Source organism: Melanostigma gelatinosum (assembly GCF_949748355.1).
Source record: "Melanostigma gelatinosum genome assembly, chromosome: 7".
NCBI lineage: Eukaryota > Metazoa > Chordata > Actinopteri > Perciformes > Zoarcidae > Melanostigma > Melanostigma gelatinosum.
Window position 1 is genome coordinate 1,726,076 of NC_136640.1, and position 25,000 is coordinate 1,751,075.

At 45.8% G+C, this 25,000-nt stretch overlaps 2 protein-coding genes across 2 annotated transcripts in view; both read left to right on the plus strand.

The window, feature by feature from the left end:
- Positions 1–9,584: 9,584 nt before the first annotated feature.
- On the plus strand, positions 9,585–16,427 carry LOC306779563 (Na(+)/H(+) exchange regulatory cofactor NHE-RF3-like; the record flags this gene model as incomplete). The annotated part of the gene is made up of 9 exons (XM_079271530.1): positions 9,585–9,598; positions 10,021–10,082; positions 10,169–10,377; positions 13,290–13,361; positions 14,320–14,452; positions 15,054–15,190; positions 15,267–15,474; positions 15,967–16,163; positions 16,251–16,427. The coding sequence occupies 9 exons, from the start codon at positions 9,585–9,587 to the stop codon at positions 16,425–16,427; spliced, it is 1,209 nt and encodes a 402-aa protein (XP_079127656.1).
- A 1,129-nt stretch (positions 16,428–17,556) lies between these two features.
- efhd1 (EF-hand domain family, member D1) overlaps positions 17,557–25,000 on the plus strand; it is an 8,323-nt gene continuing 879 nt past the window's right edge. Inside the window, exons 1-4 of the mRNA XM_079271732.1 lie at positions 17,557–17,981; positions 19,699–19,846; positions 20,767–20,901; positions 23,160–25,000. The exon at positions 23,160–25,000 is cut by the window's right edge and continues 879 nt beyond it. Coding sequence (XP_079127858.1) covers positions 17,677–17,981; positions 19,699–19,846; positions 20,767–20,901; positions 23,160–23,294 — 723 coding nt within the window. The 5' untranslated portion in view covers positions 17,557–17,676 and the 3' untranslated portion in view covers positions 23,295–25,000. The remainder of the gene's footprint in view (positions 17,982–19,698; positions 19,847–20,766; positions 20,902–23,159) is intronic.

The following is a 25,000-nucleotide window of genomic DNA, read 5'->3' on the forward strand; positions in this document are numbered from 1 at the left end:
GAACAGAGTACTTCCTTCAGCTTCTCGAAGGCGTCCTCGGTCTCTGCCGTCCATACGATCCGATCTGGCAGCCGTTTTTTTGTTAGGTCCGTCAGGGGTGCTGCAAGAGCAGAGAACTGGGGAACAAACCGTCGATAGTAGCTAGCTAGCCCAATAAATGCTCGTACCTGTTTCTTTGTGCGGGGGCGGGGCCATTCCCGGATCGCCTCGACTTTCCCTACCTGGGGCTTGACGCAGCCGCGGCCGATGGTGTACCCCAGGTAGTCAGCTTCCCGGAGGCCGAGGCGACATTTCTTGGGGTTGGCTGTCAGCCCCGCCCCTCGCAGAGCTTTCAGGACGGCTTCCAGTCTTTGGAGGTGAGCCCCCCATTCCTCCCCGTGCACGACGATGTCGTCCAGATAGGCTGCCGCGTATTCTCGATGGGGACGTAGTACCTGGTCCATCAGTCTCTGGTACGTGGGGGGGGCTCCGTGGAGACCGAACGGCAGCCTCTTATAGTGGTACAGTCCCATGGGCGTAGTGAAGGCCGTTTTTTCCCTGTCTTCGGGGGCTACTGCCACTTGCCAGTAGCCTTTAGTCAAGTCGAGGGTGGTGATGTATCTGGCCCTCCCGATGCGCTCTATCATCTCGTCCACCCGGGGCATCGGGTAGGCATCGAATTTTGAGATGGCGTTGAGCTGCCTAAAGTCATTGCAGAACCTGACCGAGCCATCGGGTTTCGGAACCAACACTATAGGGCTGCACCACTCGCTCGTCGAGGGTTCGATGATGTCGGCCTCCAGCATACTCTGTACCTCCCTCTCTATCGCCCCCCGGCGGGCTTCGGGGATGCGGTACGGCCTTAGCTTCACCTTCTTCCCGGGCTCGGTGATTATCCGGTGTTGCACCAGTGTGGTGTATCCGGGGTCCGGGGAGAACACGTCCCGGAACCGATCCACCATTTCCCGGACGTCCTGCTTCTGCCGGGGGGTCAACTCTTCTCCCACGGGTACCTCGACTGGCTCCGTTTTTCCTGGGAGGGTAGAGAGAGAGAAACAGAGCATGGCATCCCTACGCACCCATTTCTTGAGCAGGTTCACATGATAAACCTTCGTCGGGTGCCTCCGACCTGGTTGCCGGACTCGGTAGTTTACCGGCCCCAATTTCTCCATTACTTCATACGGCCCCCTCCATCGGGCTAGAAACTTACATTCCGCCGTGGGTACCAGGACCAACACCCGATCCCCTGGGTTAAACACTCGGGGTTGGGTTCCCCGGTTGTACACGCGGGCTTGGGCCGCCTGTGCCTCGGCCATGTGTTCTCGGACGATGGGCCAGAGGGATGCCATCCTCACCCTCATCTCCTCGACGTGGTCCACCATGGTGCGGTAGGGGGAGGGTTGGTGTTCCCAGGCTTCTTTGGCCAGGTCGAGTAGCCCCCGGGGTCGTCGACCGTACAGGAGCTCGAAGGGCGAGAATCCGGTAGATGCCTGGGGCACCTCTCTGATGGAGAACATCAGGAAGGGTAGCAGTTGGTCCCAATTCTTCCCGTCCTGGTCCATGGTTTTTTTCAACATTTTCTTCAGTGTCTGGTTGAATCGTTCTACTAGTCCGTCCGTTTGGGGGTGATACACCGACGTCCTCAGTTGGGTCACCTTCAGCATGCCACACAGATCCTTCATGATCCTAGACATGAACGGGGTTCCTTGGTCGGTGAGAATCTCCTCCGGTATTCCGACCCTGGAAAACAACATCACCAGCTCCCTTGCAATGCCCTTGGTGGCCATAGAGCGTAGCGGAATGGCTTCGGGATACCGGGTGGCGTAATCCACTATCACCAGGATGTACCTGTGTCCCCGGTTGGTCTTGGGTAGGGGCCCCACTAGGTCCATCCCGATCCTGCTGAAGGGGACGGTGATGATCGGCAGGGGCACCAGCGGGTTTCTGTGATGGGGTTGTGGGGCCACTTGTTGACATTCGGGGCAGCTCCGGCAGTAATCCTCCACGGCTTTTTTTATTCCGGGCCAGTGGAACCTGGCCCTCACCCTTTCCAGGGTTTTCTCCACTCCTAGATGGGCACCTAAGATATGGGAGTGGGCTAACTGGAGGACAGAGGGTATGAAAGGACGTGGTACCAGTAACAACCTGAGGGGGGCCCCGTCCTTTATTACTACCTGGTAGAGGAGCCCGTTATAAATGGAGAAATGTGTGGGAGGGAGGTCTCTTACCCCGTCCAGTGGTCGTCCGTCTACGGCGGCCACCTGCCGAAGGGCGTGGGCTAGGTTGGGGTCCTCCAACTGGGCCGTCCCAAACCTCCCTGTGAGGGGCCCGGGTAAGATGGGCTCCTCCGGGTCCTGGGGGAACAGCCCGGCCAGCTCCTCTTCTTCGAGGGAGGGGGTATCTGCCTCCTCGGGGATGGGTGGCGCCTCTCCTTCGGGCTCACTGGGGCTGGAGGGTCCGTCGTTCTCGACGGCTGTGGCATATACGTCCTCGGGGTTGGGTTGGGTGGCCTCCACCAACGCCCGGGCCACGGCACTGGCGACTCCTTCCGATAGGGGATCGGTGGAGATCTCCTCCCCCAGCCCACAGATGGCTTTCTTCTTGGACTTTCGGTGAGGGGTCGTACCTGGTTTCACCACCAGGCTGCGCCACAGCTCCTGGAACACGGGCAGGTCTCGGCCGACCAGCACCTCTACGGGGAGTCCTTCCACTACTCCTGCAGTGCCGACGTATCTACCCCTCGTCGTGTATATTTCGAGGGCGGTGGTGGGGTATTCGCGGGTCTCCCCATGGATGCACGTGACCGCTCGGGTGCCGGTTAGGAGCGGGTACTGAGCAAACGTAGGTCTCACCAAGGTAATCGCGCTCCCGGAATCCACCATCGCGGAGGCGTCGCGGCCGTTTACTTTGACCGGGGTGAGGGGCATGAGGTCCTCGTGAGTGGCCCAGCATCCGGTAATCAGTCCGCATGGGCGACTCCCCTCACTGGCCGTGGTCATGGGTGCGTCCTGGCGGTGAGGACATTCCCATGCGATGTGCCCGATCTCGCCGCAGTGGTAGCACCTCCTCTCTTCCGGTCCACCCGCCGGCCGACGTCGGGGAAAGCCTGGGGGAAAGGAGGGAGACACATAGGTAGTTTCCTCCGTTCTCATCTTTTCTTTGCGGGTGGACCCCTCCACTTTCGGGTTTCTTCCCCCACGCACTAACGCTTGTGCTGCGTGGTAACCCTCCATGATCTCTACCAGTTCCTCGAGGTTGCGGGGGTTTCTCTGGCCGGCCAATTTTTTTGCCTCATACGGGAGGGATCTGAGGAATTTGTCCATGACGACACGATCGGTGGGCGACACCTCGGTGGGCTCTGCGTGCAGCCAGGCCGTCGTAATCCTCTTGATCTCATGCATCTGGGCTCGCGGAGAAAGGGAGGTGTCATATGTCCATTCATGAAATCGTTGTGCCTTTAGTACCAGCGTGACCCCGCATCGCTGTAACGCTTCCGCTTTCAACACCCGGAAGTCAACTTTTCCAGCGCGCTCTAAGTCCTGATACGTTACTTGCGTTTCGTTGATCAAAAAGGGGGCTATCAACTCAGCCCAGTGCTCTTCTGGCCATTTTTCCCGGAGTGCCGTTGTCTGGAATATCTGAAAAAATATTTCCACATCGTCAGCTGCCGTCTGCTTGAGAAGGAAGCGCGCTGGGTTGGCTTTCTCCACGGTACGTTGCTCCTGTTGTGTCTGTAACATGCCCTTGATGTCACTTTGCATCGCCTCCGCGCGTTCGGTTTGTACCGCCATATACTGCTCCATGTGTACTTGCTGTTGGTATTGTTGTTGCTGCTGTGCTTGGAGGATTTGCATTTGTACTTGCATGGCTTGTTCGTGGCGTTTTTGGGTTTCCTGGTTGCTAGCGATTAGCCCCGCTAGCAGCTCTTGAAATGGCACCGGGGTGGCCATGCTTACTGGGTTGGTCGGTCTATCGGTCAGTGTTGCCAGAACCGGACTATGCCCACATTCTCCACCAAATTGTGACAGCCCCCGGGGTGGCAAGGGGGTTTCACGACAACACGGACCAATAAACACAACCAGTCGGTAGATAAATGGTGCAAGTGAGGTTTTTACTGAAGATAGAGAGTGGATAGAGGTAGGATAGACACTCAACAATACACTGTCCGCTTTCCAGAGGGATGGTCGGGGTTCACTTCCACGGTTCGGTGCACAACGGGTATTCCTCATACGGTCCAGGGCGCGGGCAGGAGCAGGGTAGTCGTACAGGCAGGGGTCGGGAGCCGGGCGGGTAGTCAGACGTTCCAGGGTGATCAAGGGGTAAGCCAGTTGTCTCCAATGCGTTTGCTGTGTCTCCGTCTCTTTCCACTCCTACTCTCTCCTAGTTTCCTGTGTCCGGGGCCCTTTTATAGTCCCCTCCTCCTCCTCCGATAGGGTGTGGTCGCTCCCTCGGCTCTCCTCCTCAGGTGTTGCTTGTTTGGGCTGATGGTGGTTTGGCGCTCTTTTCCACTCCCTGACATGGGGCTCCGCCTCCATGTCCGGCAATATCGTCCCTCTACCACTTCTCCTCTGAGGTTGCCCCTCCGGCTGCCACAATATATATGTGTATATATATGTGTATATATATATATGTATATATATGTATATGTATGTGTATATATATATATATATGTGTATGTATATGTATGTATATATATGTATGTGTATATATATATATATGTGTATGTATATGTATGTGTATATATATATGTATGTATATGTATGTATATATATGTATATGTATATGTATATATATGTATATGTATATATATATATAGGCAAGGCAAGTTTATTTGTATAGCACATTTCAACAACAAGGTAATTCAAAGTTCTTCAATACAAGAGCAAGCAGCAACGCGACTGCACTCTCTCATCAAGGTTGTATATATTATATATATTTATATATATATATATATAAATATATTATATATATGTTTACTTCATGTAGTCACCTCAGCTCAACTTCTAACATCGTAAAGAGGATCTGATTGACTGACTATCACTCAGCCCAACCTGCTGTTGTGATTAACGTTAATATTTAAAAAGAGAAGAAGAAGGTAACACATCCTCTTAAGAGGGTGTTTGTTGCTCTGATGTCAGACGTTATGAACAGGCTCCTCCTCCTTAATGTGTAACAGCCGGTCAATGTTTAACACCATCTCACCTGCTGGAGGCGTCTTTTTATTGTCTGTGAGCTGTGAACCTTGTCCGTCCTCAGTGGACACACACACACAGTCTCACACACACACACACAGACACACAGTCTCACACACACACACACAGACACACACACACACACTCACTCACTCACTCACTCACTCACTCACTCAGGACTCCATGAGGACCTCCACAGGTAAGCTCTCTCTCTCTCTCTCTGTGGCTCTCCATGATTTGACTGTTGAGGTAAAAATGATTCTTTATCTTGAGATAACTCTCTCATGAGAAGTCTTGGTATAAGCGTCACTATCACCTGTGTATTGAACAGGTAAAGTCAAAGTACCTGCTTGGTCTTTTGATGGTTTTGGAATCATTCCTTTGTGCGTAACTTTGTGTTTTCTTCCTGGTTGAACATTCCCCACCTGCAGTCATTCTCTGCATGTTTGTGTACAGTTATCACAGTGTCATCTTACCGGCTCATTTAAATCTTGTTAACACTAGAGCTGTTCATTGTTGTTATTATTGGGCAGGTGTTGAGGAGGTTATTGTTGTTATTATTGGGCAGGTGTTGAGGAGGTTATTGTTGTTATTATTGGGCAGGTGTTGAGGAGGTTATTGTTGTTATTATTGGGCAGGTGTTGAGGAGCTTATTGTTGTTATTATTGGGCAGGTGTTGAGGAGCTTATTGTTGTTATTATTGGGCAAGTGTTGAGGAGGTTATTGTTGTTATTATTGGGCAGGTGTTGAGGAGCTTATTGTTGTTATTATTGGGCAGGTGTTGAGGAGCTTATTGTTGTTATTATTGGGCAGCTGTTGAGGAGCTTATTGTTGTTATTATTGGGCAGGTGTTGAGGAGGTTATTGTTGTTATTATTGGGCAGGTGTTGAGGAGGTTATTGTTATTATTGGGCAGGTGTTGAGGAGCTTATTGTTGTTATTATTGGGCAAGTGTTGAGGAGGTTATTGTTGTTATTATTGGGCAGGTGTTGAGGAGGTTATTGTTATTATTGGGCAGGTGTTGAGGAGGTTATTGTTGTTATTATTGGGCAGGTGTTGAGGAGCTTATTGTTGTTATTATTGGGCAGGTGTTGAGGAGCTTATTGTTGTTATTATTGGGCAGGTGTTGAGGAGCTTATTGTTGTTATTATTGGGCAGGTGTTGAGGAGGTTATTGTTGTTATTATTGGGCAGGTGTTGAGGAGGTTATTGTTGTTATTATTGGGCAGGTGTTGAGGAGGTTATTGTTATTATTGGGCAGGTGTTGAGGAGGTTATTGTTGTTATTATTGGGCAGGTGTTGAGGAGGTTATTGTTGTTATTATTGGGCAGGTGTTGAGGATCTTATTGTTGTTATTATTGGGCAAGTGTTGAGGAGGTTATTGTTGTTATTATTGGGCAGGTGTTGAGGAGGTTATTGTTGTTATTATTGGGCAGGTGTTGAGGAGGTTATTGTTGTTATTATTGGGCAGGTGTTGAGGAGGTTATTGTTGTTATTATTGGGCAGGTGTTGAGGAGGTTATTGTTATTATTGGGCAGATGTTGAGGAGGTTATTGTTGTTATTATTGGGCAGGTGTTGAGGAGCTTATTGTTGTTATTATTGGGCAGGTGTTGAGGAGGTTATTGTTATTATTGGGCAGGTGTTGAGGAGGTTATTGTTGTTATTATTGGGCAGGTGTTGAGGAGGTTATTGTTATTATTGGGCAGGTGTTGAGGAGGTTATTGTTGTTATTATTGGGCAAGTGTTGAGGAGGTTATTGTTGTTATTATTGGGCAGGTGTTGGGGAGGTTATTGTTATTATTGGGCAGGTGTTGAGGAGGTTATTGTTGTTATTATTGGGCAGGTGTTGAGGAGCTTATTGTTGTTATTATTGGGCAGGTGTTGAGGAGCTTATTGTTGTTATTATTGGGCAGGTGTTGAGGAGCTTATTGTTGTTATTATTGGGCAGGTGTTGAGGAGGTTATTGTTATTATTGGGCAGGTGTTGAGGAGGTTATTGTTGTTATTATTGGGCAGGTGTTGAGGAGGTTATTGTTATTATTGGGCAGGTGTTGAGGAGGTTATTGTTGTTATTATTGGGCAAGTGTTGAGGAGGTTATTGTTGTTATTATTGGGCAGGTGTTGAGGAGGTTATTGTTATTATTGGGCAGGTGTTGAGGAGGTTATTGTTGTTATTATTGGGCAGGTGTTGAGGAGCTTATTGTTGTTATTATTGGGCAGGTGTTGAGGAGCTTATTGTTGTTATTATTGGGCAGGTGTTGAGGAGCTTATTGTTGTTATTATTGGGCAGGTGTTGAGGAGCTTATTGTTGTTATTATTGGGCAGGTGTTGAGGAGGTTATTGTTGTTATTATTGGGCAGGTGTTGAGGAGGTTATTGTTGTTATTATTGGGCAGGTGTTGAGGAGGTTATTGTTGTTATTATTGGGCAAGTGTTGAGGAGGTTATTGTTGTTATTATTGGGCAGGTGTTGAGGAGGTTATTGTTGTTATTATTGGGCAGGTGTTGAGGAGCTTATTGTTGTTATTATTGGGCAGGTGTTGAGGAGCTTATTGTTGTTATTATTGCGCAGGTGTTGAGGAGGTTATTGTTATTATTGGGCAGGTGTTGAGGAGGTTATTGTTGTTATTATTGGGCAGGTGTTGAGGAGCTTATTGTTGTTATTATTGGGCAGGTGTTGAGGAGCTTATTGTTGTTATTATTGGGCAGGTGTTGAGGAGGTTATTGTTGTTATTATTGGGCAGGTGTTGAGGAGGTTATTGTTGTTATTATTGGGCAGGTGTTGAGGAGGTTATTGTTGTTATTATTGGGCAGGTGTTGAGGAGGTTATTGTTGTTATTATTGGGCAGGTGTTGAGGAGGTTATTGTTATTAATGATGATCATGAATTGACCGTCACATGAAGTCTTGAGTGTTTTCTAAAGAGGCTTCGTATTGCGTCATATCATCAGGGTTCAACATTAAGATTATAATTCTGCTTTTGTTGAAAAGATCTTCAATAAAATATCATAAACAAATGGTTTTTAGTTGAACATGTGCTGCTGTGTATCGGCCACCATTCATTCCACAGTCAGAGCATCTTTCACAGGTGAGTGAAGTTCAAGGAGCTGAAATATGAGACGCGACGAGACGGTGAAAACATAAGAAAAGATCAAAGTAATTCTACAACTTCAGACCAACGTTTAAAAATCAAAAGCTGTAATAACAGTAATAGTAGAGAAACCGCTTGAAACACAAACTAGATTAATACAATTATACAATTTATCTACAATAAAATAAATGATCAATTAAAAAATATATAATTGAATACAACTATGCAAATTAAATATAATAAAATAAGTGAAAAATAAAATTAAAATAAAATAGAATTACTTTTTAACTTGAACAAAATAAAATATGTGAATAAAATAATTTTATAAATAAAATAATACAGAATAATTATTTTTATCAGCTTTAATATGAGAAACAAATGTAAGAAGTTCAAATAATAAAATAGATTCACATTTTTCAACTTAGATATAATAAAGTATGTGAATAAGATAATGTAAAATAATACAAATACATTAAATCCGAAGATATCAATAATTAATAAAAGTCTCTTGTTAATCAAAGGTCTGGCTGAGGTTTTACCTTTAAAGACAAACTCTTCCAGCAGCTCGGAGGTAAAAGCTCAAAATAGAGATTTTATTCACCCAAAGTATTTACAATAATTTAGATAAGTAATAAAACAAGCCAAAGGGACAAATTAGAACAACTATATAAACTTAACATCATCTCTCTAAAGTCTAAGCACAGCTTGATTGAGCAGAACTCCCTCGTCTCCTAACGACATGACGACATGGCCTCTGCTGACCGGTCCATCGCTGATTGAAGGGGAGGGTGCACGCTCCTCTGTGGTGCAGATGTAGTGGCTCCTGAGAACACCCCTCTGGCTGTGGTAGAATGGAACAGTCCAATTGTCCATTCTAATCTACTAAACCAGGTGTGATGCATCGGCTCGGTCTGAAGACAGAAAGATGGTCGGCTGACAGGAAAGTCAGTAACACTTCTTAATAAACATCTAGAAATATAAAATACAAATATGTTTTACTCTGTCAGCAGAAACACAGAACTCCAAGTTCAATCAGGAACAAAAGCAACGACGAACACTGCGGAACCTTTGTTAGTCTCGACTGGCTTTAAAAGTTTCAAATGAATAACTGAGTGATGATGATGATGATTATGATAAATCTGAGTCACATGACTGAGAGATGCTGCCTATGATGTCATTAACATGGAGGCTCAGGAGGGGGAGTGGCTCGACCACTAGAGAGAGAGAGAGAGCTTGAGCTTCTCCCTGAATCTGAAGATGGAGAACGAAGCAGGAGGAAGAAGTATTTTATCTTGTGTCTGTTGTTCCAACAGGCTGCCAGCATGAGATGGAACATCCACGGTGAGTACGGACTGAACCCTGTGTATGAATGATGTTCATAAAGGACCACACCTGTGTTTCAGGTCATCCAAACACATCCTTTATGGAAGTAGAATGAATGGAAAGGATCATGAAATGCTGAGTTAGGTTCAATAAACGATGTTAAGATACAGACTCGGTCCCTCCAAGCTTCACAGAACAAACCGGTTTCATTAGACTTACTCCTGATAAGCTGTTGTGTTCACTGTTCTGCAGCGATGACATCACTTCGATATCACTGAAGCAGATAACAGCTGAACTGTGAGCTCTTTATCTTCTGGATACTTTGACAACAAGGAGCTGTGTGCTCATCGTCATCGAGCTTCCAGCAGACAAACCTGAGAAATGTGTCCGACATTACTGATTGTCACGGATAAATACTGCACCATTTCTCCTTCTCTCAGTTTCACCTTCAATCCAAAGGAAGGCATTGATAATCCAGCTCTGGTCATCACCGATGATCCTGGTGAGGTCTGATACAGAACACAAGACTTGACCTTTTGTGACTCCTTCCTCGATGTTGATGATCTTCACTGGACCCTGTGTGTGCAGACCCTCAGAGTCTGGTTCCCAGACTGTGCCACCTGAAGCGTCTGGAGGGCCAGAGCTTCGGCTTCTTCCTGCGGACGGACCAGAGCAGCCGGAGCTTTGAGGTCAGAGATGTGGAGCCGTGGAGTCCAGCGAAGCGCGCCGGCCTCCGGGACGGGGACCGCGTGCTGGAGGTCAACGAGGAGTACGTGCACAGCACGGACTTCTGCAGGGTTAGAGTAACATCTCCTTCTTCTTAAAGGGACCGTGTGGACCACTTCAGGGGTTGATGAGCAGAAATGGAATATATTATGCAGAACTATGTTTTCACGAGTGTATAATCACCTGAAACTAGGAATTGTTTTGTTTTATTTAGTGACGTTTTACACGGTGTCCGCCATGTTTCTACGGCAGCCCAGAACTGACGAAGACTGACCAACACTGACCAACACTGACCAACACTGACCAACACTGACCAACACTGACCAACACTGGCCAACACTGACCAACACTGATGAACACTGACCAACACTGGCCAACACTGGCCAACACTGACCAACACTGATGAACACTGACCAACACTGATGAACACTGACCAACACTGACCAACACTGATGAACACTGACCAACACTGACCAACACTGGCCAACACTGACCAACACTGATGAACACTGACCAACACTGGCCAACACTGACCAACACTGATGAACACTGATGAACACTGACCAACACTGACCAACACTGGCCAATACTGACCAACACTGATGAACACTGACCAACACTGACCAACACTGACCAACACTGATGAACACTGACCAACACTGGCCAACACTGACCAACACTGACCAACACTGATGAACACTGACCAACACTGGCCAACACTGACCAACACTGATGAACACTGGCCAATACTGACCAACACTGATGAACACTGACCAACACTGGCCAACACTGACCAACACTGACCAACACTGATGAACACTGACCAACACTGGCCAACACTGACCAACACTGATGAACACTGACCAACACTGGCCAACACTGACCAACACTGACCAACACTGGCCAATACTGACCAACACTGATGAACACTGACCAACACTGGCCAACACTGACCAACACTGACCAACACTGATGAACACTGACCAACACTGGCCAACACTGACCAACACTGATGAACACTGACCAACACTGGCCAACACTGACCAACACTGATGAACACTGACCAACACTGATGAACACTGATCAACACTGACCAACACTGGCCAACACTGACCAACACTGATGAACACTGACCAACACTGGCCAACACTGACCAACACTGATGAACACTGACCAACACTGACCAACACTGGCCAACACTGACCAACACTGATGAACACTGACCAACACTGGCCAACACTGACCAACACTGATGAACACTGACCAACACTGACCAACACTGATGAACACTGACCAACACTGACCAACACTGATGAACACTGACCAACACTGGCCAACACTGACCAACACTGATGAACACTGACCAACACTGATGAACACTGACCAACACTGGCCAACACTGATGAACACTGACCAACACTGGCCAACACTGACCAACACTGACCAACACTGATGAACACTGACCAACACTGGCCAACACTGACCAACACTGATGAACACTGACCAACACTGGCCAACACTGACCAACACTGATGAACACTGACCAACACTGGCCAACACTGATGAACACTGACCAACACTGGCCAACACTGACCAACACTGATGAACACTGATGAACACTGACCAACACTGATGAACACTGATGAACACTGACCAACACTGATGAACACTGATGAACACTGACCAACACTGATGAACACTGATGAACACTGACCAACACTGACCAACACTGATGAACACTGACCAACACTGATGAACACTGATGAACACTGATGAACACTGATGAACACTGACCAACACTGATGAACACTGACCAACACTGATGAACACTGATGAACACTGACCAACACTGGCTCTACAGAGAGACGTACACGTTTTTGCATTACTTAAAGGAAACCCGGTATTAAACTCCTCCAACTACACACACACACACACACACACACACACACACACACACTAACGCTAGTGTTGACTTCGATCGTTGCTGTTACTGGAATAAATTATTAATATTTGCGAGTAAAAAGCCTTTCTCAATAAATCTGTGACGACGTAAACGAAGTGAAACCTAATTCAATCGGCCGCTGTCATCCACCGGCGCACAGCAAGAACAATCGGACAAAAGCTTTTTTTATTCGATATTTATGTTTTTAAAAACAATCACTCATCCATGAAACAGAGTATTGATGAGAGTAGCTCATTGTAGAGATGAACTCTTAAAGATATCTATTCTTACCTGTTAACAGGGAGGGCTGAACAGAGGAGTGGTCAGTTGGTTGCGATCTGCAACACATCGATGCCTCTAAACCTCACACACATTTGTTTTGCATATTCATGATGCTCACAGGATCGATCATCTGCATTAACATCGGTGACCCATGTTTCATCAGGCTTCACCTTCTGTCCGAACAATAAACAACAATCTGAAGGGCAGCCAGTTATTTCTCACAGTTTAAAGGTGCAGTGTGTGAGTTATGGCGCCATCTAGTGATGAAGTTGCAGATCGCAACCAGTTGAAACTTCCCCCATGTGCCAAGCAAGTCAGAGAACTACGGTGGCCTAGATGTGAAAGCGTGGATGTCTCTATCCAGAGCCAGTTGTGAGCATCGTCGGTCATAAAGTACATAGTCTGTGATTTGTCCGTTCTGGGCTACCGTAGCAACATGGCTCCTTATGTAGATATAAACGGCTCATTCTAAGGTAACAGAGACACGATTCTTGTTTCCAGGTGAATTCACACGGAAGAAAACATCCATTTCTGTCAATAGATCGCTCTACGCTCAGGTATCTGTAGGTAAAAGTAAACAGACTGATTGATCTCACCTGAGCTTAATTATGACTTTAATGGGTGAAAGAAAAGAACAGATTTCTGTCTGCTTACATGTCAAAAACAAAGAGTTCTTTTAATTTAGGATGGACATGAATAATTAAGGGAATGAAAGAGTTTATTGACTTCATCATTTGTGTCTCTGTGATGTTCTGACAGGTTGTGAGGAAGATCCAGTCCTGTGGATTACATCTGTTTCTGCTGGTGTTGAGAAGGGACGAGTATGAAGAGGTACAGCGTGAGGGTTCGCTTTAGAATCGACCTCCGATGCATTCTGTCGGATCTAGTGTGTCCCGATCATAGGCTGTACATACGAAGTGGACGTAGTCATCTTCACGTCTCATTAGTTTGTGTCTTCAGTTCGGCATTTTGGCCGTCGCCATCTTGTTTTTTAGCAACCAGTGAACAGGAAGTGAGCATATCTGGACTGAGGAGTGACGTAGAGACGCTGTATACGTCTCTGCTAGAGACCTGTCAATCACAGTAGCCCCGCCCTAAAGCATCCCCTGCTTTATGGTCTGTGTGACTCTAAATGGACCATAATGTACTAAATGAACATCATGCTGTATTGAAGAAGACTTGAAACTAGAGATTGAGACATAAACTCATGTTTACAATGTTTACTGAGGTAATAAATCAAGAGAGAAGTAGAGTCATTTAACTATAGACTTCTATACAACCAGAGGAGTCGCCCCCTGGTGGACAGCAGAGAGAATGCAGCTTTAACACATGAAGCATCGACTTCACTTTACAGAGCTGGAGGTTGTCTCCTGGTCTCAATATATGCCAAAAAGACCAGGATGTTCTACCACATCTGCTCACATTTAGCAGCATGAAAGCCAGCATGCTTTTCTTGGGCCTTTTGACCCACAATCCTTTGCACAGCGGAGCAAAAGGGTCAAAGTCCAGTTGAAGAGGAAGTAGTTTGTCTCAAATGAGTGCATTCTGAATGCAACAGGGTGCACTTTGTGAAGGCAGCTGCAGTTTGTACTACAATGTAAAAGATGTAAGCTGAAGCATGTTGACACAAAACAATGTTAGATTTCATTGTTTTCCCGTTTTTGTAAAATAAATGATTAAAGAAATATCATTTGCATTTAGTGTGACAGGGAGTTGCGAGTGAGTGATGCGAGTTGATCTGTAGCTGTTGATTCTCCGAGCTGAACCCGCTCTGGTCTCTGCTCTACAGGTCCTGTCTGTGGGTGTGGATCTGCAGACGCTGGCCAAGTCCTCCAAAGGGGACGGCTGGTCTAGACCCAGACTGTGTCACATCAGCAGAGACCCGGAGGATGGTCTGGGGATGAGCGTCACCTCAGTGGAAGGTTCACTTCTCCTTTACTGGTTCACAAGAACCAAACGTCAGCAGATATTGTGACTATTGATGATTCTCTGAGGCACTGCGTTTCATACGGTCCTGAGCCAGGCTAGCTGTTTCCCTCTGCTTCCAGTCTGTACGCTAAGCTAGGCTAACCACATCCTGACCCCAGCTCTGTGCCTAAAGTCACAGTGAGGAACTTTTACTCACTTTTATTCACCAAACAGTACAAGTGAAACAAGTTGATGGTGGTATTTTATTGTATTTACTTTAAGATATACAAAACACAAAAACAAATATGAGAAATATAAAATAAATATTTCAAGAAAATGCAGTTTATTAATTAATTAAAAGCAAGATTGTAAAAATACATTTTGAGTTTTTTTCTTAACAACAAACAGAAGTTGCTCGTTGGTTTCTTTGTTACAGAGAAACTTTGCTCCCAATGACATCAGCAGGAAGCCTCATGACGTATTAACCTTCAGAACATCTTTATGTAGCACACTGATGATCATGATCATGATTATGATCATGATTATGATGATGATCATGATCATGATCATCATCATGATCATGATGATGATCATGATGTTAGTTTGCGTCCTCAGGTCAGAAGGGACAGTTCACTCTGAACACGGTGACCGACGGTCCTGCAGCGAAAGCCGGCGTCTGCACGGGGGACCGTCTGATCTGGATCAACGGGGTCATGGTGTCCACGCTGACTCACTCCACCCTCAACAGAACTGTACGAGTCCCTCAGTTCACTACACCTGTGTGAGGTAATGATCGTGAGAGTGACTGCTGCAGTGTCCGGTCCTCAGGTGAAGCGGACCGGGGACTCGGTGACGGTGCTGGTCATCGACCGTGAGGGCGAGTCCTGCAGCGTCCGGAGGAAGACGCCCGTCCTGCCCGAGGTGGCGGAATGCCGCGGCCTCCCGCACGCCGCCAGAAGCGTGCGCCTGGTGAAAGGTGCCGATGGGTACGGCTTCCTGCTGAGACAAGAGAGGCTGGCCGGCTCTCAGAGGACAGGTGAGAGACACTCCGACGGTCACGTGACCGGGACACGCCCACGTCCTAGAGACGCTTAATGAGCGGAAGAGTCACGGGATGTGGTCCGTTGTCCTGTACAGAGACACGGGTTGTCCAACATTACGTTGCAAAGCAGAAGTTAGGTTGAGGCAACAAAACCACTGAGTTGGGTTCATGACCCATAACTACGAATTTTGAATTGACAAAATGAATGTTGACACGTGTTGTTAAAGTCTTGTCTCGTGGTTCCATCGGGACGGTGTCGTTAGGATCTTATCGATACTATCAATCATACAAATGAACACAAAACCGCAAGTTGAATTTCTTTGATCATTTATTTTACAAAAATTGACAATGAAATCTATATCACCAATATTTGTGTCCACACGTGTTCCCAGTGTTGGAAAAAATAAGGAGGCTCTCAGTGATAATGAGCTGTCTGTCAGGATCTCTGAGCTTCTTTTATTTGCTCCCCGTCCTGCTGAGACCTAGTTCATGTGCTGAGGGAGGTGGATGAAGGAAGTCCAGCTGAGGCCGAGGGGATGGAGGACGGAGACCTGCTGCTGGCCGTCAACGGTACACCTGTAGAGTCTCTGGAGCACGACGACATCGTCCGAGAGATCAGACGCAGCGGAGATAAAGTGGTGCTCACCACCATATCGATACCAGGAAGAGGCTTCTACAGAGAGGTACATTCATTCATACACACACAGTTCTATCATCATACAGATGTTGTGTCAGATCTCCTTCATCTGCTTCCTGTTGTGTTCCTGTAGTTGGGTATTTCTCCCCTGTTGTTCGACGAGGAGAGTTCAGTCCAGGAGGAGAGGCAGCGGACCAGGAACCAGAGGGAACTCCCTCTGAGGGACGGACGTCCAACAATCTACGTTCAGGACGGAGAGGAGACGGACAGACCGGGACAGACCGGGTCTCGCATCAGTCAGGAACTTTAACCCCAGAGGTGTAATATTCTGAAGCTGTGTGAAACTCCTCACATTGTTTTTGTCTGAAATCACTTTATCACACAACAAAATATAATAACAACATCACATTCTATGTTTCATGTTTTCCAGCCGAGGCCAGCAGACGAGGAGCTCAGATGATTTCACATCAGACGCACGACCTTTGATTTATTCTAAAATCACAAATCTACTGTGTGATGCTCCTCTGGGATCATCTGCTGGGACCATGATGATCCATGGTGGTCGAGACATTATTAGACAAGACATCGCACAACAACAAACTGTTCTATTCTCATGTATATGTCATTAGAAATCCCAGTGGTATAAAGTATTAAATACGGTTTATTCAACAGATTATTGCCAAATATGTTTGCATCAAAAAGGAGTTTGACTTGTTGATTGGTGCGTGATGATAAACACAGTAAAACAGCATAAAAGACTGAATAAAAATATGAAAATGTACAATAGACTAAGATCAACAACATGAGAGTTAAGACGGAAGTTTATTTTGAAAAGACAGTATTCATATGAATTGACACTTGTTACTGGACTTCAGTAGGAAAACACAAACAATGAGGAGCTTTTTGTGAGATATGAGTCATTTGAGGATTTCTTAGTGTTTTTTCACCATATTTATGATGAAATGAATCTCAATCGAAGCGGTTACTTATTTCTTCTTTTTTTCTGTCTAATTTTGAAAAAGATGTTCCCCTTTTATTTAATATATTGAACAAATTGCACATTGAGGGGGTGACCGCGGGGCACTGGGTTAAGAGGTCGTCTGGGAGCCGGAAGGTCAACGGTTTGATCCCGGACTGGGATGTGTCACGTGTTGAAGTGTACCTGATCAATAAACTGAACCCCCGGCTCCCCGGGCGCCTGTCATTGGCTGCCCACTGCTCCCTATGTACAGGGATGGGTCAAATGCAGACAAATTTCCCCCTGAAAGGGATAAAGATAGTATAAATTCTATCTATACTGACAAAAATAACCAACATACATATATTCAAACTAACATACCAGAGCAATAAACGCAGAAGATAAGAGAAATAGACAGAAAGGTAAAAACAATATACCGTTATAATTTGAACCGTTATAAGTCTTATTTTGAAAAAGTGAGACCGGAAGCTGCGCAGTCTTTATTTGTTGGTGATCACAGCGCTCAGTTTAACGGTTGATACTCGCGAGACGGCTGTCAGGCTTCATTCCCTCCTAACTAAACCTCCCCAGTAGAACAGCCATGGCGTCCGAAGAGCTGGCGAAGAAGCTCCAGTCCCGGCTGGTCGCTACGCAGGAGGCCGCCGACCACGACCCTAGGCCGGAGTCCGGACCGAGCCCGGTCCTCCGACCCAGACCGCAGGAGGCCGAGGCAGCCTGCGGAGACTCCTCGTCCTCCTCCTCCGAGCTGTCCGCCGTGCTGACCCGCCGTCAGGACATCAACGACGGGACCGCCGCACCGCGACTGACCCGCGTGTTCAACCCGTACACGGAGTTCAAGGAGTTCTCCCGCAAGCAGATCAAGGACATGGAGACGATGTTCAAACGGTAAGATGTCCGTTGTTTGTCCGTTGGTTTATGCACGCGGAGCAGCGGAGGTTCCGACATTGTTGACGTGTAGTCGTGCGCGCGTGGGCCGTTGGTGGCTGAGGGAGCGCGCGGATGATTAAGATGATGATGATGCTGCTGACGTGAAGCCTCGCACGAAGCACGAGCTGTCACTCTGATCACGACACCGACTCACCGAGGCCCTCGTCACCGTTTTGAGGGATTCTTCAGTGCGTGTTTTGATCCGTCCGGTTACGTCCCGTGATCGGAGGGGAGAGCGCACGAGGCCATAGATTACATTGATGGGTTCAGATTTATTGACATAAAAAACTGACAAGATATTCTACGGAGGCCCAGATGTGACACTAAAGTCTAATGCGTCATATTCAATAGGACTACATGACTCAATTACAATATATATATATATATATATATATATATGTATGTATGTATGTGTGTGTGTGTGTGTGTGTGTGTGTGTGTGTGTGTGTGTGTGTGTGTGTGTGTGTGTGTGTGTGTGTGTATATGTATATATATATATGTATTAACATATTTCAAAGGGTTTTGAACAAAAATAATTGGATGGAATATGGAAAAAAAAGGAACAAAAAATGTAAAAGTCAATCCTATCCAATTGAGATTAAAAATATATAAAAAAATGAACCAAAAGGAGACAGAAGCAGCATCCTCTCTGAGATATATATTATATATCTATCTATCTGAGATAGTGAGCGTTCCTGTGAGCTCGTGGTCGGATTGGTTTCATTCCTCTTCTCACACAAACAAGAGTTTGTCTGAGCATTTCTTTGTGTTCCTCAGAACTGGAATGCAGCCTGAACAGGAAGCTCTTTCTCTGGCTGTAATCGGTCCATTATGCAAATTAGGTGTCCAATTGTGATCTAATCCAACTCGGTGAACAATGGTTACAATAACAACCTAACTATAGGCCACTTCTTTATTCTACATTTAGACGTTTTCTACAACAACATTCAGTTAAGTGTTCAGGAATCACAGAGATGTAGCAGACAAACTATTTATGTTGTTTACAGTTTTGTTTTTTATACTTTCTGATGTAACTATTATGTTCAAACAACAAAACCGATCAGTATCTTCCACTCTGGATCATTGATAATCTGCAATTGGTATCAATGGGAAAAAAGACGTGATTGTGGATCTTTAAAAGTGATATTTGCTGCTTTTTATTCTTTTGTTCTGATCCGATCTGTGACTCAAAACCGTGCGTTTTATGATCCAAAGCTTCAAGTGTTAAAGCTGCATTCTCTCTAGTGTCCACCAGGGGGCGACTCCTCTGGTTGTATAGAAGTCTATAGAAAATGACTCTACTTCTCTCTTGATTTATTCCCTCAGTAAACATTGTAAACATGAGTTTATGTCTCAATCTCTAGTTTCAAGTCTTCTTCAATACAGCATGATGTTCATTTAGTACATTATGGTCCATTTAGAGTCACACAGACCATAAAGCAGGGGATGCTTTAGGGCGGGGCTACACTGTGATTGACAGGTCTCTACCAGAGACGTACACGGCGTCTCTACGTCACTCCTCAGTCCAGATATGGTCACTTCCTGTTCACTGGTTGCAAGAACTCAAGATGTGATGTTGTCGTATCAGGCTGGTTGTTCACGGAGCTACATGAGAACACAGAGGACTGAAACAAAGAACCTGCTAACTCTCTGATGGGTTTCTGTGGTTCTACAGCTACGACACCGGTAGAGACGGCTTCATCGACCTGATGGAGCTGAAGCTGATGATGGAGAAGCTCGGAGCTCCACAGACTCACCTGGGCCTGAAGAACATGATCAAAGAGGTGGACGAAGACTTCGATGGCAAGCTGAGCTACAGAGAGGTGAGAGTCACGCTTCTCTGGCTCCGAATACGCCAAATAGAGCTCAAGACATCCGTTATGGGATTATAATAATATAAGATTATATAGAAGTACAAGATAAAAAGTGATGAGACACGACGGTGATGTCATCGTGGTAAATTTCTCTTATTGGGATAATCATGAATGTTAAGTGACTACCATTGTAGATATCTTTTTCTAGAGAAGAGAGAAATGGAGGCTGATTTTAATAATATATTTATTGTTTATTTATGATCACTTTGCACAAGCGTGTTTTTCACTGTGTCCCATCTGTGATCCAACAAAAGTATTTTATGAACTAAATGTAAGTCGAAGTGATTCCAGTATGTTTTTATCGGGAGAATATCTTACAACCGCTTTTATTTTGACGAGGACAATCACATGACATGATGTTTTTTTAATATCGTCCCATGAGTCCACGGGTTGAAAGGTCAAAATGTGGTCAATGAAGGTCAATGAGTGATGTCATGCATGTGGAGGAAGATCAATATGAACCTTCGTCTTTACACACTGGCTCATTTCTAGACTTTTCTTTCACATGTTTTATCTGAATGTTATTGTGTGAGGAGAGAAGTTAACCGCCGATAAACACCTGCAGCAGATGTTCTACCTCAAAACTATACAAGTGCCAAATCATACCGCGAGTTATACATGTGCTGAAGTCATAATTCAACGGTAATGTTCCTCTTCAAACATCTGGAGGAGGAGGAAAGGTGAAGGCACATTAATTACCTGATCTTTATATTTCCACGGCTCATTCTGGGTACATCACCTTGTTTGCTCCGTCATGCCTCCGTCATGCCTCCGTCATGTCTCGTGTGCATCCTGCTGAGCTGCAGCTGTTGTGGACCAGACTAGATTAGAGGTGGACTTCTTTTTTAACTGAATGTGACCTCCTTCAGTTCCTGTTGATCTTCCGGAGGGCGGCGGCCGGAGAGCTGCAGGAGGAGAGCGGTCTGATGGCTCTGGCCAGGCTGTCTGAGATCAACGTGTCCACCGAGGGAGTGATGGGCGCCAAAGACTTCTTTGAAGCAAAGGTACTGTTGTGTTGTACCTGCTCTGATAGACTCCGCCTCTTTTAGGGCTTGTTAAACATTCGGACTAGAATTTAGCTTCTACGGATGTTGTTTTTTTACTTTATAGTGTTGGTCATCATTTCTTTATAACTTTTTTACTCACCAGATTAAAACCCGAGGCATGAAAGCAAATTTTTGATGTTTGAATTAAACTTTGACCCCAAAGGTCCCCAATCCGAAACTGGGCTTGTGTTGATCTGATGGGTCTTTGCATCTTAGACATTTAAGACGAGAGGAGTAACGGACCAAAGTTAATCTGTGATCCGTACTGACCCCCTTCACAGTTTAACGTTAGCAGCACCGCTAACGGCTAACCAACAGGAGGAGAGCTAGTAACGTTAGCAGCACCGCTAACGGCTAACCAACAGGAGGAGAGCTAGTAACGTTAGCAGCACCGCTAACGGCTAACCAACAGGAGGAGAGCTAGTGACGTTAACAGCACCGCTAACGGCTAACCAACAGGAGGAGAGCTAGTGACGTTAACAGCACCGCTAACGGCTAACCAACAGGAGGAGAGCTAGTAACGTTAGCAGCACCGCTAACGGCTAACCAACAGGAGGAGAGCTAGTAACGTTAGCAGCACCGCTAACGGCTAACCAACAGGAGGAGAGCTAGTGACGTTAGCAGCACCGCTAACGGCTAACCAACAGGAGGAGAGCTAGTAACGTTAGCAGCACCGCTAACGGCTAACCAACAGGAGGAGAGCTAGTAACGTTAGCAGCACCGCTAACGGCTAACCAACAGGAGGAGAGCTAGTAACGTTAGCAGCACCGCTAACGGCTAACCAACAGGAGGAGAGCTAGTGACGTTAACAGCACCGCTAACGGCTAACCAACAGGAGGAGAGCTAGTGACGTTAACAGCACCGCTAACGGCTAACCAACAGGAGGAGAGCTAGTAACGTTAGCAGCACCGCTAACGGCTAACCAACAGGAGGAGAGCTAGTAACGTTAGCAGCACCGCTAACGGCTAACCAACAGGAGGAGAGCTAGTGACGTTAGCAGCACCGCTAACGGCTAACCAACAGGAGGAGAGCTAGTAACGTTAGCAGCACCGCTAACGGCTAACCAACAGGAGGAGAGCTAGTAACGTTAGCAGCACCGCTAACGGCTAACCAACGGAGGTTCACTTCAGTTACACTATGATGCCTTCAGGCTCTGCTCAGTGAACATGAGAACTGGCTGAAGGTTCATTATAACGTTATCATGTTTTTATGTAGGAAAAAAACACGATAAATTACGATAACAAAGTAAAAGTATAACATTTAGATAGGGGTGTAACGGTTCACAAAATTCACGGTTGGGTTGGGTACGATACAGTGGAGCCACGGTTCGGTACGTTTCGGTACAGTAGAAAACTATAAATGCAGAGAAATGTACTTTATTTTAAAATATATTTATTCATTACAACTAACATCATGAAGTTATTCTTTGACTTTGAACAATGATGGAACTATACCTGAGTGACTCGTCTTCTGGGGTGTCTTCTTACAACACATCAGCATCAAAAACACAAACTGCTCCTTAATGTGATGTAGTATTGTTACTTACATCTTGCAAAAGAGATTTTTAAATTCAATGGGACTACCTGGTTTAATAAAGGTTTTTAAAAATTTTGAAAAATTAAAATAAAAAAATATTTTGTTTTTATTCAAAGGTATTCGGTTCGTCATGCGTACCGAACCGTGAGCCTCGTACCGAACGGTTCAATACGCATACGCGTATCGTTACACCCCTACATTTAGAGCTTTTAATTGTGAAATGATTTTTGAGACGGTGGACAAAATACACATTCTGGATGCTCTGAAAAGCAAACGTCAGTGATTTGCTGCTTTTCTTTTGTGCTGATCTGATCTGTGACTATGATTCGTGATTCGATCTGAACCGTGAGTTCTATGATTCGTAGCAGCTCTATCTAGGACACGCCCCTCCATGTAACATTAACCAATCACAAACCAAAAGACACAATCGTCACGTCCAAGGAAGTCTCCACAGACCGCCAAAATAAAGCTGAGCTGAGGCCGAGATGAATAAGATGAGGTAAAAGTCAGCAGGATCACTCTGTGTTTCCATAAGTATTTAGGAGAGTGTGCAGTGTCATATGAAGCCGTATCAACCCGGCTGAGTGAGGTCGGTCCTGGACTGAAAGCAGCCGTGCGTGGGCGACGTCATCGTGACGACGTCATTGTGTGTGTGTGTGTGTGTGTGTGTGTGTCACCAGATGCAGGCTCTGTCTGTGGGCAGCAAGTTCGAAGCCGAGATCCAGGAGGAGAAAGAAGAACGCAAGAGACAGGAAGTGGAGAAGAAACAGAGACAAGCCGCCTTCAAGCAGCTGCAGTCGGCCTTCTGCTCCTGAGGCAGCGAGTCGGTGTTCCCAACAGCTGCTCATCCACTCGCCCTGAACACAAAGATAGCAACCATGCATTGAAGTAAATCCGCACTAAAAGACCTCGAAACGCGTCACAGACGAGGGTCAATCATTCCAGGCGTCTCTTAGATCTCGTGCGTTTCTGTGGATTCATTTCCTTTGTGTAAGAACTGTGAGTTTTCATCTCGAGGTGTTTCTACTGTCCGTACCTTTCTTTTGTCATATGATCCTCGCTAACACTGTTACAAGTGTAACTAAATAAGACGCCTAACCTGCACCGTGATCGTAACGTGTAGTAATAGATAATAACTATGTCATAGCGGTGTAATAACGTGTCGGTGGTGAACATGAATCCTCATGCAGCTGTGTCTGTTGGCTCAGTCGGTCCAACATGAAGCCGCTCAGCGTTCAAAAAAACTAAAAACAATTGTTCAACTGTGACGTATTTCAAGACCAGGGAGGTTGATTTAAAGGAATAGTTCTGTGTTTATTGGCTTCAGTCTCTGAGAGGGAAATAAGTACACAGCTGGTTAGCCTAGCTTAGCATAAAGACTGGAAACGAGGGGAAACAGCTAGCCTGATAGACGCTCGTGAAGCCCGCTGACGTGTTGAATCTCGTCCGTACAAAAACAGCAGTTTTAAAATGACAGCTTGTGGTTTTTATTTTGCACTTTGGCGCTGGAACGTTCACGATGTTCCAAAGCACACAACTCCCCCTGAAACCACGTCCTTTCATTTTCACATTTCTGTTCATGTACGGAGGAAATAAACAAGATGTAACGTGTTAATCAGAGCGCTTCAGAGGTCCCCAGTCTTTATGCTAAGCTAGGCTAACCACGTCCTGACTCTGGCTCAGACAGAAAGCCAATAAACCTGTTTTCTCAAATGTTAATCTTTTCCTTTTAAACGTGTATTGTGTGAGTGAGCCGAGGTCGACAGACAGCACAGATTAAAGATGAAAGATGAAAGATTAAAGATGAAAGATTAAAGATGGAGGAAGGAACCCGTTCAACCAGAGTCTTAAACTCGGCTTGTGATTCTCTTTTTAGGATCGAACTTCTCGGCCCCCCAGAGCATTTATTGCACAGTTTTGCTGAGTCGTGTTGATCTCGAGTCTGGTGTAGTTCAATATCCTGTTTTCACACGCATGCAGTGCAACAAGTGTCAATGTAGGCGAGACCTTCGAATATATGTCAAATCAAACTCGGCGTATTTTTCCATGTAAAGTCGACCGACGTTAGGAATCGACTGCAGCCGCGCGCTTCTGCACAACCAGCTGCAGCTTTAACTCCGAGTCCTTCGTCTGATCCAACAGAAGATGAAACTCTTTTATTGTTGATTGTGTTTGTGTGTGTGGACGCTAAATGAATCATTTCTTTAAACCCGTTGATGGGTTTTCACACTGTGACATAAGAATTCATATTTAGTTGTTTAATTTGTAGTGATGAGTTTTAACTCCAGTGATGTAATATTGCACTTTCATCAAGTTAAGGAAGGAAAAGACTTGGAACCTACATCTCCCACAATGCAATGCTTGATATGATCTTTGATAATTTCCTCCCTTTCGTGAGAGAACAGTGAGTTCCTCTCTTCAGCTCGGACTCGTCAACCTCCAACGTTGAGTCGAGATCGGTACAATAATCAACCTCTGACCTCAGTCTGTCGAGTCTGAAGACGTGTGAGTCGAAACATCA